Source organism: Oncorhynchus keta, unplaced genomic scaffold (assembly GCF_023373465.1).
Source record: "Oncorhynchus keta strain PuntledgeMale-10-30-2019 unplaced genomic scaffold, Oket_V2 Un_scaffold_4195_pilon_pilon, whole genome shotgun sequence".
NCBI lineage: Eukaryota > Metazoa > Chordata > Actinopteri > Salmoniformes > Salmonidae > Oncorhynchus > Oncorhynchus keta.
In genome coordinates this window covers 332,501-347,202 of record NW_026290935.1, presented here as the reverse complement: position 1 = coordinate 347,202, position 14,702 = coordinate 332,501, and the positions used below count along the sequence as shown (strand labels likewise).

Here is a 14,702-nt window from a genome sequence, read left to right as displayed (position 1 = left end):
GTATGTTCTCAGTCAGATGATGGGTGTAATGGTCCTGTGGTGCTGTCAGTATGTTCTCAGTCAGATGATGGGTGTAATGGTCCTGTCCTCAGACAGATGATGGGTGTAATGGTCCTGTCAGTATGTTCTCAGTCAGATGATGGGTGTAATGGTCCTGTGGTGCTGTCAGTATGTTCTCAGTCAGATGATGGGTGTAATGGTCCTGTGGTGCTGTCAGTATGTTCTCAGACAGATGATGGGTGTAATGGTCCTGTGGATGATGGGTGTAATGGTCTGTCAGTATGTTCTCAGTCAGATGATGGGTGTATTGGTCCTGTGGTCAGATGATGGGTGTAATGGTCTGTCAGTATGTTCTCAGACAGATGATGGGTGTAATGGTCCTGTCAGTATGTTCTCAGTCAGATGATGGGTGTAATGGTCCTGTCAGTATGTTCTCAGTCAGATGATGGGTGTATTGGTCCTGTGGTGCTGTCAGTATGTTCTCAGTCAGATGATGGGTGTAATGGTCCTGTCAGTATGTTCTCAGACAGATGATGGGTGTAATGGTCCTGTCAGTATGTTCTCAGACAGATGATGGGTGTAATGGTCCTGTCAGTATGTTCTCAGACAGATGATGGGTGTAATGGTCCTGTGGTGCTGTCAGTATGTTCTCAGTCAGATGATGGGTGTAATGGTCCTGTGGTGCTGTCAGTATGTTCTCAGACAGATGATGGGTGTAATGGTCCTGTGGTGCTGTCAGTATGTTCTCAGTCAGATGATGGGTGTAATGGTCCTGTGGTGCTGTCAGTATGTTCTCAGTCAGATGATGGGTGTAATGGTCCTGTGGTGCTGTCAGTATGTTCTCAGACAGATGATGGGTGTAATGGTCCTGTCAGTATGTTCTCAGTCAGATGATGGGTGTAATGGTCCTGTGGTGCTGTCAGTATGTTCTCAGTCAGATGATGGGTGTAATGGTCCTGTGGTGCTGTCAGTATGTTCTCAGACAGATGATGGGTGTAATGGTCCTGTCAGTATGTTCTCAGACAGATGATGGGTGTAATGGTGCTGTCAGTATGTTCTCAGTCAGATGATGGGTGTAATGGTCCTGTGGTGCTGTCAGTATGTTCTCAGTCAGATGATGGGTGTAATGGTCCTGTGGTGCTGTCAGTATGTTCTCAGTCAGATGATGGGTGTAATGGTCCTGTGGTGCTGTCAGTATGTTCTCAGTCAGATGATGGGTGTAATGGTCCTGTGGTGCTGTCAGTATGTTCTCAGTCAGATGATGGGTGTAATGGTCCTGTCAGTATGTTCTCAGACAGATGATGGGTGTAATGGTCCTGTGGTGCTGTCAGTATGTTCTCAGTCAGATGATGGGTGTAATGGTCCTGTGGTGCTGTCAGTATGTTCTCAGTCAGATGATGGGTGTAATGGTCTGTCAGTATGTTCTCAGGTGCTGTCAGTATGTTCTCAGACAGATGATGGGTGTAATGGTCCTGTGGTGCTGTCAGTATGTTCTCAGTCAGATGATGGGTGTAATGGTCCTGTCAGTATGTTCTCAGACAGATGATGGGTGTAATGGTCCTGTGGTGCTGTCAGTATGTTCTCAGACAGATGATGGGTGTAATGGTCCTGTGGTGCTGTCAGTATGTTCTCAGTCAGATGATGGGTGTAATGGTCCTGTGGTGCTGTCAGTATGTTCTCAGTCAGATGATGGGTGTAATGGTCCTGTGGTGCTGTCAGTATGTTCTCAGTCAGATGATGGGTGTAATGGTCCTGTGGTGCTGTCAGTATGTTCTCAGTCAGATGATGGGTGTAATGGTCCTGTGGTGCTGTCAGTATGTTCTCAGTCAGATGATGGGTGTAATGGTCCTGTGGTGCTGTCAGTATGTTCTCAGTCAGATGATGGGTGTAATGGTCCTGTGGTGCTGTCAGTATGTTCTCAGTCAGATGATGGGTGTAATGGTCCTGTGGTGCTGTCAGTATGTTCTCAGTCAGATGATGGGTGTAATGGTCCTGTGGTGCTGTCAGTATGTTCTCAGTCAGCTGATGGGTGTATTGGTCCTGTGGTGCTGTCAGTATGTTCTCAGTCAGATGATGGGTGTAATGGTCCTGTGGTGCTGTCAGTATGTTCTCAGTCAGATGATGGGTGTAATGGTCCTGTGGTGCTGTCAGTATGTTCTCAGTCAGATGATGGGTGTAATGGTCCTGTGGTGCTGTCAGTATGTTCTCAGTCAGATGATGGCTGTAATGGTCCTGTGGTGCTGTCAGTATGTTCTCAGTCAGATGATGGGTGTAATGGTCCTGTGGTGCTGTCAGTATGTTCTCAGTCAGATGATGGGTGTAATGGTCCTGTGGTGCTGTCAGTATGTTCTCAGTCAGATGATGGGTGTAATGGTCCTGTGGTGCTGTCAGTATGTTCTCAGTCAGATGATGGGTGTAATGGTCCTGTGGTGCTGTCAGTATGTTCTCAGTCAGATGATGGGTGTAATGGTCCTGTGGTGCTGTCAGTATGTTCTCAGTCAGATGATGGGTGTAATGGTCCTGTGGTGCTGTCAGTATGTTCTCAGGTCAGATGATTTGACATTGTTAAATCTTCTTATATATTCTTCTACGTTCTGCTTTGAAAACAACAGCTACACCAGCTGGCTATGGATGGAGTGACTCTGAAAACCAACAGGCGCTAATTCTCATCATGTCTCAAACAAACACACAAGTGTTCATTGCCTGCATTCCCAAATGGCACCTTATTTCCTATATAGTTCACTACTTTAGACCAGACCCCTATGGGCAGAAGTGCACTACATAGGGAATAGAGTGCCATTTGGGACAGAAGCATCATGTTTTGTATAGACATGACATCATGCTGATCCAGGGTGTTTCACTGGGATCATAAACTCAGCAGAAAAAGAGAAGTCCCTTTTTCATGACCCTGTCTTTCAAAGATAATTCGTAAAAATCCAAATAACTTCACAGATCTTCATTGTAAAGGGTTTAAACACTGTTTCCCATGTTTGGTCAATGAACCATTAACAATTAATGAACAAGCACCTGTGGAACGGTCGTTAAGACACTAACAGCTTACAAGATGTAGGCAATTAAGTTCACAGTTATAAAAACTTAGGACACTAAAGAGGCCTTTCTGCTGACTCTGAAAAACACCAAAAGAAAGATTCCTGCTAGAGGACTGCAGATGTGGCCAGGGCAATAAATTGCAATGTCCGTACTGTGAGACGCCTAAGACAGCGCTACAGGGAGACAGGAGGGACAGCTGATCGTCCTCGCAGTGGCAGACCACGTGTAACAACACCTGCACAGGATCGGTACATTCGAACATCACACCTGCGGGACAGGTACAGGATGGAAACAACAACTGCCCAAGTTACACCAGAAACGCACAATCCCTCCATCTGTGCTCAGACTGTCTGCAATAGGCTGAGAGAGGCTGGACTGAGGGCTTGTAGGCCTGTTGTAAGACAGGTCCTCACCAGACATCAACAACGTCGCCTATGGGCACAAACCCACTGTCGCTGGACCAGACAGGACTGGCAAAAAGTGCTCTTCACTAACGAGTCGCGGTTTTTCTCCCACCAGGGGTGATGGTCGGATTCGCATTTATTGTCGAAGGAATGAGCGTTACACTGAGGCCTGTACTCTGGAGCGGGATCGATTTGGAGGTGGAGGGTCCGTCATGGTCTGGGGCTGTGTGTCACAGCATCATCAGACTGAGCCTGCTGTTGCAGGCAATCTCAACACTGTGCATTACAGGGAAGACGTCCTCTTCACTCATGTTGTACACTTCCTGGAGGCTCATCCTGACATGACCCTCCAGCATGACAATGCCACCAGCCTTACTGCTCGTTCTGTGTTTGATTTCCTGCAATACAGGAATGTCAGTGTCCTGCCATGGCAAGCGAAGAGCCCGGATCTCAATCCCATTGAGCACATCTGGGACCTTTTGGATCGGAGGGTGAGGGCGAGGGCCATTCCCCCCTGAAAGGTCTGGGAACTTGCAGGTGCCTTGGTGGAAGAGTGGGGTAACATCTCACAGCAAGAACTGGCAAATCTGGTGCAGTCCATGAGGAGGAGATGCACTGCAGTACTTAATGCAGCTGGTGGCCACACCAGATACTGACTGTTTTGATTTTGACCCCCCCTTTGTTCAGGGACGCATCATTCCATTTCTGTTAGTCACATGTCTGTGGAACTTGTTCAGTTTATGTCCCAGTTGTTGAATCTTGTTCATACAAATATTTACACATGTTAAGTTTGCTGAAAATAAATGCAGTTGACAGGAGGACGTTTCTTTTTTTGCTGAACCAGGGTGTTTCACTGAGATCATAGTTTTCCAGGTCAGTGTTACGACTTCTAGGAGTAGTGGGTGCGGAGTCAGGCTCAGAGAGACTTCTAGGAGTAGTGGGTGCGGAGTCAGGCGCAGAGAGACTTCTAGGAGTAGTGGGTGCGGAGTCAGGCGCAGAGAGACTTCTAGGAGTAGTGGGTGGGAGTCAGGCGCAGAGAGACTTCTAGGGGTAGTAGGGGCGGAGTCAGGCTCAGAGAGACTTCTAGGAGTAGTAGGGGCGGAGTCAGGCGCAGAGAGACTTCTAGGAGTAGTGGGTGCGGAGTCAGGCGCAGAGAGACTTCTAGGAGAGGGGTAGTGGGGGCGGAGTCAGGCTCAGAGAGCAGAGGGGTAGTGGGGGCGGAGTCAGGCTCAGAGAGACTTCTAGGAGTAGTGGGGGCGGAGTCAGGCTCAGAGAGACCTCTAGGAGTAGTGGGGCGGAGTCAGGCGCAGAGAGACTTCTAGGAGTAGTAGGGTGCGGAGTCAGGCGCAGAGAGACTTCTAGGAGTAGTAGGGCGGAGTCAGGCGCAGAGAGACTTCTAGGAGTAGTAGGGGACGGAGTCAGGCTCAGAGAGCAGAGGGTAAAGGACAACTGCATTTACTCAGGAGAAAAGTAGGTCACGCCAAAACACCAGGCACAATGACCGGCCCAACAACACCAGGCACAATGACCGGCCCAACAACACCAGGCACAATGACCGGCCCAACAACACCAGGCACAATGACCGGCCCAACAACACCAGGCACAATGACCGGCCCAAAAACACCAGGCAACACCAGGCACAATGACCGGCCCAACAACACCACACAATGACCGGCCCAACAACACCAGGCACAATGACCGGCCCAACAACACCAGGCACAATGACCGGCCCAACAACACCAGGCACAATGACCGGCCCAAAAACACCACACAATGACCGGCCCAACAACAGGACACAAACAGTCCGGAGAAATACAGAAAATATCACAAAACGAACAGATGAACAAGCCCGCACAAAAGCCGGTGGGCTTACTGGGTTTAAATAGCCCACGATCACAACCTAAACACAAAACAGGTGCAACTAATCAGACAACTAAATGAAACAGAAAAGGGGATTGGTGGCAGCTAGTGGGCCGGCGACGATGACCGCCGAGCGCCGCCCGAACAGGAAGAGGTACCATCTTCGGCGGGATTCGTGACAGTCAGGTATGAGGGTAACTGATGTTCAGACAGGAAGGAAGTCATATAGAACTAATTTACACCTAATATTGAGGAAGGATTATCTTGCCCATATTTAATTATACCTTTATTTAACAAGACAAGTCGGTTAAGAACAAATTCTTATTTACAATGACAGGCTAGGAACAGTGGGTTAACTGCCTTGTTCAGGGGCAGAACGACAGATTTTTACCTTGTCAGCTCGGGGGTTCGATCTAGCAACCTTTCAGTTACTGGCCCAACACTTTATCCACTAGGCTACCTGCCGCCCCACAGCCCGGCCTATAATAATTGCATATGAATGACCAATGCAGTCAGAAACGGATCATGGACTGGAGTTCATCCTGTCAGTCAACACATGTCATTACTTCTAGAACCAAGCAGTAGACGTTCAGAGCTGCACTTCCTGTGTCGGTTTGCGCTTGTAGCATAGAAGAGAATTGTTCCTCTCCAAACGGCCCCCTATCCCCTGATCCCAGTGAAACACTCTGCACTAGTCAGAAGTAGTGCATGTAATACCCTATTCCCTGATCCCAGTGAAACACTCTGCACTAGTCAGAAGTAGTGCATGTAATACCCTATTCCCTGATCCCAGTGAAACACTCTGCACTAGTCAGAAGTAGTGCATGTCATAGGGAATTAGGGAGCCATTTGGGATGCTACAAGTCCAAACCAACACAGCCTCGGCTACCTAGTTCTGCAAACACATGAAGCTGAACAGAGTCCTACCTCTCCTGCTTTTGCACCTTCCTTCCCCTGTCTCCCTTTTCCCAAAGCAGGATGAGCGACTTGCCCCCCTGGTGTGCGTTGGGGGAAGGAAGTCAGAAGTGGGGTTCCCCTGATCCCAGGAACACTCTGCACTAGTCTAGTGCATGTCCCTTCCCCTGATCCCAGGCCAGCCCTCTCCCAGTGAAACACTCTGCTCTGCTCTGCACTAGCACTATTCCCTGATCCCAGTGAGCTCTCTGCACATCCAGAAGTAGTGCATGTAATACCCTATTCCCTGATCCCAGTGAAACACTCTCCACTAGTCAGAAGTAGTGCATGTAATACTATTCCCTGATCCCAGTGAAACACACCTTCTGGAATAGAGCACTAGTCAGAGGTGCAGGTCACATAGTGGTGACCTGAGATCCCAGTGAAACACTCTGCACTAGTCAGAAGTAGTGCATGTAATACCCTATTCCTGATCAGTGAAACACCTGCACTAGCAGAGGAGGTCACATAGTGGTGACCTGAGACTCGTCAGAACCAGTGCAGAGGTGAGAGGTCATGTCATAGTGGTGACCTGAGATGCTACAAGTCAACACCAGCAGAGGAGAGGTCAAACATAGTGGCTGAACAGAGTCCTACCTCTCCACTTTGCACCTTCCTTCCCCCTGTCTCCTTTTCCCAAAGCAGGATGAGCCCCCTGGTGTGCGTTGAGGTCAGGAACTTGTGTCTCTGCTGTGGTTTCTGACCTGCCCTCTCCTCTGCTCTGCTCTTAGCACTCAGCTCATACATCCACACCAGCAGAGGAGAGGTCACATAGTGGTGACCTGAGACTCGTCAACACCAGCAGAGGAGAGGTCACATAGTGGTGACCTGAGACTCGTCAACACCAGCAGAGGAGAGGTCACATAGTGGTGACCTGAGACTCGTCAACACCAGCAGAGGAGAGGTCACATAGTGGTGACCTGAGACTCGTCAACACCAGCAGAGGAGAGGTCACATAGTGGTGACCTGAGACTCGTCCATACCCAAATCTTAACCCACCCCTTCACAGTATTCAAAACAAGCCATCATACAAGACCACCTCTGTGTGTCCTACCTGGCTAGGTAGGCTTCGGGGGGTGCAGGTGTCTGAGCTACAGGCAAGGGTGAGGGACGTTTCTGACTCCTCCAGCAAGCTCTGGGCTGTCCGATCTGGGGGAGGGATCACTGTGTAGCCATCGTCCTGGGGAAGGTAGCATATGTGTCTGTTGTAGGACACAGTCGGCTTGGCAAAGCCTGGGAGGGACGTGGCTGGGAGGACAGACAGACAGTTGACAGAGTTAAAAGAGACTTACACTGAAGGGTAAAGTGTTTTCAGAGCACTTTAAAATGGTCTGTTCTAAATTACGTGCATTCCAAAGGGTGTTTAAGGGGCTTTGAGGGAGGGGCATACTACTGTACCTCTGGGGGGCTTTGAGGGAGGGGCATACTACTGTACCTCTGGGGGCTTTGAGGGAGGGGAATACTACTGTACCTCTGGGGGCTTTGAGGGAGGGGCATACTACTGTACCTTTGGGGGCTTTGAGGGGCATACTACTGTACCTCTGGGGGCTTTGAGGGAGGGGCATACTACTGTACCTCTGGGGGCTTTGAGGGAGGGGCATACTACTGTACCTCTGGGGGCTTTGAGGGAGGGGCATACTACTGTACCTCTGGGGGCTTTGAGGGAGGGGCATACTACTGTACCTCTGGGGGCTTTGAGGGAGGGGCATACTACTGTACCTCTGGGGGCTTTGAGGGAGGGGCATACTACTGTACCTCTGGGGGCTTTGAGGGAGGGGCATACTACTGTACCTCTGGGGGCTTTGAGGGAGGGGCATACTACTGTACCTCTGGGGGCTTTGAGGGAGGGGCATACTACTGTACCTCTGGGGGGCTTTGAGGAGCATACTACTGTACCTCTGGGGGCTTTGAGGGAGGGGCATACTACTGTACCTGGGGGCTTTGAGGGGCATGGGGGCTTTGAGGGAGGGGCATACTGTACCTCTGTTTGAGGGGGGCATACTACTGTACCTCTGTGGGGCTTTGAGGGAGGGGCATACTACTGTACCTCTGGGGGGCTTTGAGGGAGGGGCATACTACTGTACCTCTGGGGGCTTTGAGGGAGGGGCATACTACTGTACCTCTGGGGGCTTTGACCTCTGGGGGCTTTGAGGAGGGGGGCATACTACTGTACCTCTGGGGGCTTTGAGGGAGGGGCATACTACTGTACCTCTGGGGGCTTTGAGGGGCATACTACTGTACCTCTGGGGGCTTTGAGGGGGGCATACTACTGTACCTCTGGGGGGGAGGGGCTTTGTACCTCTGGGGGCTTTGAGGGCATACTACTGTAGGGGGGCATACTACTGTACCTCTGGGGGCTTTGAGGGAGGGGCATACTACTGTACCTCTGGGGGCTTTGAGGGAGGGGCATACTACTGTACCTCTGGGGGCTTTGAGGGAGGGGCATACTACTGTACCTCTGGGGGCTTTGAGGGAGGGGGCATACTACTGTACCTCTGGGGGCTTTGAGGGAGGGGCATACTACTGTACCTCTGGGGGAGGGAGGGGCATTTGACCTCTGGGGGCTTTGAGGGGGCATACTACTGTACCTCTGGGGGCTTTGAGGGAGGGGCATACTACTGTACCTCTGGGGGCTTTGAGGGAGGGGGGCATACTACTGTACCTCTGGGGGCTTTGAGGGGCATACTACTGTACCTCTGGGGGCTTTGAGGGGGGCATACTACTGTACCTCTGGGGGCTTTGAGGGAGGGCATACTACTGTACCTCTGGGGGCTTTGAGGGAGGGGCATACTACTGTACCTCTGGGGGCTTTGAGGGGCATACTACTGTTTGAGGGCCTACTGTACTGGGGGCTTTGAGGGAGCATACTACTGTACCTCTGGGGGCTTTGAGGGAGGGGCATACTACTGTACCTCTGGGGGCTTTGAGGGGGGGCATACTACTGTACCTCTGGGGGCTTTGAGGGGCAGGGGCATACTACTGTACCTCTGGGGGCTTTGAGGGGGGGCATACTACTGTACCTCTGGGGGCTTTTGAGGGAGGGGCATACTACTGTACCTCTGGGGGCTTTGAGGGGCATACTACTGTACCTCTGGGGGCTTTGAGGGAGGGGCTTTGAGGGGCATACTACTGTACCTCTGGGGGCTTTGAGGGCATACTACTGTACCTCTGGGGGCTTTGAGGGAGGGGCATACTACTGTACCTCTGGGGGCTTTGAGGGGCATACTACTGTACCTCTGGGGGCTTTGAGGGAGGGGCATACTACTGTACCTCTGGGGGCTTTGAGGGCTTTGAGGGGCTTTGAGGGGCATACTACTGTACCTCTGGGGGCTTTGAGGGGGCTTTGGGGAGGGCATACTACTGTACCTCTGGGGGCTTTGAGGGGGCAGGGGGGCATACTACTGTACCTCTTTGGGGGCTTTTTGAGGGGCATACTACTGTACCTCTGGGGGCTTTGAGGGGGGCATACTACTGTACCTCTGGGGGCTTTGAGGGCCTCTGTACCTCTGGGGGCTTTGAGGGAGGGGCATACTACTGTACCTCTGGGGGCTTTGAGGGAGGGGCATACTACTGTACCTCTGGGGGCTTTGAGGGAGGGGCATACTACTGTACCTCTGGGGGCTTTGAGGGGGGCATACTACTGTACTCTGGGGGCTTTGAGGGAGGGCATACTACCTCTGGGGGCTTTGAGGGGCATACTACTGTACCTCTGGGGGCTTTGAGGGAGCATACTACTGTACCTCTGGGGGCTTTGAGGGCATACTACTGTACCTCTGGGGGCTTTGAGGGAGGGGCATACTACTGTACCTCTGGGGGCTTTGAGGGAGGGGGGCTTTGAGGGCATACTACTGTACCTCTGGGGGCTTTGAGGGCATACTACTGTACCTCTGGGGGGCTTTGAGGGGCATACTACTGTACCTCTGGGGGCTTTGAGGGGGGCATACTACTGTACCTCTGGGGGCTTTGAGGGGCACCTCTGGGGGCATACTACTGTACCTCTGGGGGCTTTGAGGGAGGGGCATACTACTGTACCTCTGGGGGCTTTGAGGGGGGCATACTACTGTACCTCTGGGGGCTTCTGGGGGGCTTTGAGGGGGGCAGGGGCATACTTACTGTACCTCTGGGGGCTTTGAGGGAGGGGCATACTACTGTACCTCTGGGGGCTTTGAGGGGGGGCATACTACTGTACCTCTGGGGGCTTTGAGGGGCATACTACTGTACCTCTGGGGGCTTTGAGGGGCATACTACTGTACCTCTGGGGGCTTTGAGGGGGGCATACTACTGTACCTCTGGGGGCTTTGAGGGGCATACTACTGTACCTCTGGGGGCTTTGAGGGAGGGGCATACTACTGTACCTCTGGGGGCTTTGAGGGAGGGGGGCATAGGGCATACTGTACCTCTGGGGGCTTTGAGGGAGGGGCATACTACTGTACCTCTGGGGGCTTTGAGGGGCATACTACTGTACCTCTGGGGGAGGGAGGGGCTTTGAGGGGGCTTTGAGGGGCATACTACTGTACCTCTGGGGGCTTTGAGGGGCATACTACTGTACCTCTGGGGGCATACTACTGTACCTCTGGGGGCTTTGAGGGGGGCATACTGTACCTCTGTACCTCTGGGGGCTTTGAGGGAGGGGGGCTTTGAGGGGGCATACTACTGTACCTCTGGGGGCTTTGAGGGGGGCATACTACTGTACCTCTGGGGGCTTTGAGGGGCATACTACTGTACCTCTGGGGGCTTTGAGGGGGGCATACTACTGTACCTCTGGGGGCTTTGAGGGGGGCATACTACTGTACCTCTGGGGGCTTTGAGGGAGGGGCATACTACTGTACCTCTGGGGGCTTTGAGGGGCATACTACTGTACCTCTGGGGGCTTTGAGGGGCATACTACTGTACCTCTGGGGGCTTTGAGGGGGGGCATACTACTGTACCTCTGGGGGCTTTGAGGGGTTCATACTACTGTAGTCTCTGGGGGCTTTGAGGGGGGGCATACTACTGTACCTCAGAGGGCTTTGAGGGTTCAGTCACTACTGTACCTCTGACTTTGAGGAAACTACTGTAAAGGGGCACATGTAGGTCTTTGCTGATCTCTTCACAAAACAGATCAGTGATCTTGTTTACTCTTCAGAAGGCCGTTGTCAACACACCACATGAAGGTCCACCTGACTGAGGAAACAAACACACACTTATTTCAGGTGGCAAGGCGTATTGCAGTGATCTCTTCACAAAACACAAGGCTTATTGCAGTGATCTCTTCACAAAACACAAGGCTTATTGCAGTGATCTCTTCACAAAACACAAGGCGTATTGCAGTGATCTCTTCACAAAACACAAGGCGTATTGCAGTGATCTCTTCACAAAACACAAGGCTTATTGCAGTGATCTCTTCACAAAACACAAGGCTTATTGCAGTGATCTCTTCACAAAACACAAGGCGTATTGCAGTGATCTCTTCACAAAACACAAGGCTTATTGCAGTGATCTTCACAAAACACAAGGCTCTTGATCAAAAAACACAAGGCTTATTGCAGTGATCTCTTCACAAAACACAAGGCGTATTGCAGTGATCTCTTCACAAAACACAAGGCTTATTGCAGTGATCTCTTCACAAAACACAAGGCTTATTGCAGTGATCTCTTCACAAAACACAAGGCTTATTGCAGTGATCTCTTCACAAAACACAAGGCGTATTGCAGTGATCTCTTCACAAAACACAAGGCTTATTGCAGTGATCTCTTCACAAAACACAAGGCGTATTGCAGTGATCTCTTCACAAAACACAAGGCTTATTGCAGTGATCTCTTCACAAAACACAAGGCTTATTGCAGTGATCTCTTCACAAAACACAAGGCTTATTGCAGTGATCTCTTCACAAAACACAAGGCTTATTGCAGTGATCTCTTCACAAAACACAAGGCTTATTGCAGTGATCTCTTCACAAAACACAAGGCTTATTGCAGTGATCTCTTCACAAAACACAAGGCTTATTGCAGTGATCTCTTCACAAAACACAAGGCGTATTGCAGTGATCTCTTCACAAAACACAAGGCTTATTGCAGTGATCTCTTCACAAAACACAAGGCGTATTGCAGTGATCTCTTCACAAAACACAAGGCTTATTGCAGTGATCTCTTCACAAAACACAAGGCTTATTGCAGTGATCTCTTCACAAAACACAAGGCTTATTGCAGTGATCTCTTCACAAAACACAAGGCTTATTGCAGTGATCTCTTCACAAAACACAAGGCGTATTGCAGTGATCTCTTCACAAAACACAAGGCTTATTGCTGATCTTCACAAAACACAAGGCTTATTGCAGTGATCTCTTCACAAAACACAAGTGATCTCTTCACAAAACACAAGGCTTATTGCAGTGATCTCTTCACAAAACACAAGGCTTATTGCAGTGATCTCTTCACAAAACACAAGGCTTATTGCAGTGATCTCTTCACAAAACACAAGGCGTATTGCAGTGATCTCTTCACAAAACACAAGGCTTATTGCAGTGATCTCTTCACAAAACACAAGGCTTATTGCAGTGATCTCTTCACAAAACACAAGGCTTATTGCAGTGATCTCTTCCCACGGTACAGTTTGTAATACCCTAGCTCCGAGAGGCTAGTGATACAGCAGCATTAAAGATTGATCCAGACCAGTGTACCTGGAGGCAGACCCAGCTGTTGGTAGGCCTCTCCCACCTCCTCCACCACCTTGGTGTGGGCCCTGCTCTCTGTAGCCGTGGCCTGGACCCGAGCCTGAATGATGTGGTTCTCCAACATGTCAGCATCACGCATCCGACGGCTGTACTCTGAATGGACCTGGAGGCTCAAGCAGTGAGAAGTTATGTAGAAAAACACAAACACAGAGACCTTTATTCAGAGGGGTTGGGTTAAATGCAGAAGACACATTTCAGTTGAATCAGTTGGACTAGGTATCCCCTTTCCTTTCCTTTCCCTTACATAATGTTCATTGGTTGCACTGATGCAACAAATGCAGGTTAGCATTTCTTGTCATGAATCTTGTTCTGGAGGCAGCTCTGCAGAGTGGTCAATAGCTGGCACTAACCCTAACCCTCACTAGCCAAAGTCATATAGTCTAATTAACCACAGCTAACCCTAATGTCTAACCCTAATGTCTAACACACTAATGTCTAACCCTAATGTCTAACCATAATGTCTAACACTAACCCTAATGTCTAACACTAACCCTAATGTCCAACCCTAATGTCTAACACTAACACTAATGTCTAACCCTAATGTCTAACCCTAATGTCTAATGTCTAACCCTAATGTCCAACCCTAATGTCCAACCCTAATGTCCAACACTAACCCTAATGTCTAACCCTAATGTCTAACCCTAATGTCTAACCCTAATGTCCAACCCTAAAGTCCAACCCTAACCCTAATGTCTAACACTAACCCTAATGTCTAACCCTAATGTCTAATCCTAATGTCTAACCCTAATGTCCAACACTAACCCTAATGTCCAAACCTAATGTCCAACCCTAATGTCTAACCCTAATGTCCAACACTAACCCTAATGTCTAACCCTAATGTCTAACCCTGATGTCGAACCCTAATGTCTAACCCTAACCCTGATGTCTAACCCTAATATCTAACCATAATGTCTAATGTTGAATGTCTAACCCTAATGTCTAATGTCTAACCCTAATGTCTAACCCTAATGTCAAACCCTAATGTCTAACTCTAATGTATAACCCTAATGTCAAACCCTAATGTCAAACCCTAATGTCAAACCCTAATGTCCAACCCTAAAGTCCAACCCTAATGTCCAACACTAACCCTAATGTCTAACCCTAATGTCAAACCCTAATGTCAAACCCTAATCCTGATGTCTAACCCTAATATCTAACCCTAATGTCTAATGTCTAACCCTAATGTCTAATGTCTAACCCTAATGTCTAACCCTAATGTCTAATGTCGAATGTCTAACCCTGATGTCTAATGTCTAACCCTAATGTCTAACCCTAATGTCTAACCCTAATGTCTAATGTCTAACCCTAATGTCTAATGTCTAACCCTAATGTCTAACCCTAATGTCTAATGTCGAATGTATAACCCTGATGTCTAATGTCTAACCCTAATGTCTAACTCTAATGTCTAACCCTAATGTCTAACCCTAAAGTCCAACCCTAATGTCAAACCCTAATGTCTAACCCTTATGTCTAATGTCGAATGTCTAACCCTAATGTCTAATGTCTAACCCTAATGTCTAACCCTAATGTCCAACCCTAAAGTCCAACCCTAATGTCCAACACTAATGTCCAACACTAACCCTAATGTCTAACCCTAATGTCAAACCCTAATGTCTAACCCTAATGTCTAATGTCTAACCCTAATGTCTAACCCTAATGTCTAATGTCGAATGTCTAACCCTGATGTCTAATGTCTAACCCTAATGTCTAACCCTAATGTC

At 49.5% G+C, this 14,702-nt stretch overlaps 2 protein-coding genes across 2 annotated transcripts in view; both read right to left on the bottom strand.

Moving 5' to 3' along the window:
• The window catches only part of dlec1 (DLEC1 cilia and flagella associated protein), a 114,731-nt gene extending 104,476 nt beyond the window's left edge, over window positions 1-10,255 (bottom strand). Inside the window, exons 1-4 of the mRNA XM_052516252.1 lie at window positions 10,222-10,255; window positions 7,365-7,517; window positions 6,867-7,051; window positions 6,243-6,334 (exon numbers count right to left, since the gene is read on the bottom strand). Coding sequence (XP_052372212.1) covers window positions 6,243-6,334; window positions 6,867-7,051; window positions 7,365-7,517; window positions 10,222-10,255 — 464 coding nt within the window. The remainder of the gene's footprint in view (window positions 1-6,242; window positions 6,335-6,866; window positions 7,052-7,364; window positions 7,518-10,221) is intronic.
• Window positions 10,256-11,370: 1,115 nt separating this feature from the next.
• Window positions 11,371-14,702, bottom strand: part of LOC118382385 (deleted in lung and esophageal cancer protein 1 homolog) — a 5,763-nt gene continuing 2,431 nt past the window's right edge. The window contains exons 4-5 of the mRNA XM_052516251.1: window positions 12,928-13,084; window positions 11,371-11,432 (exon numbers count right to left, since the gene is read on the bottom strand). Of these exons, the coding sequence (XP_052372211.1) occupies window positions 11,371-11,432; window positions 12,928-13,084 (219 nt within the window). The remainder of the gene's footprint in view (window positions 11,433-12,927; window positions 13,085-14,702) is intronic.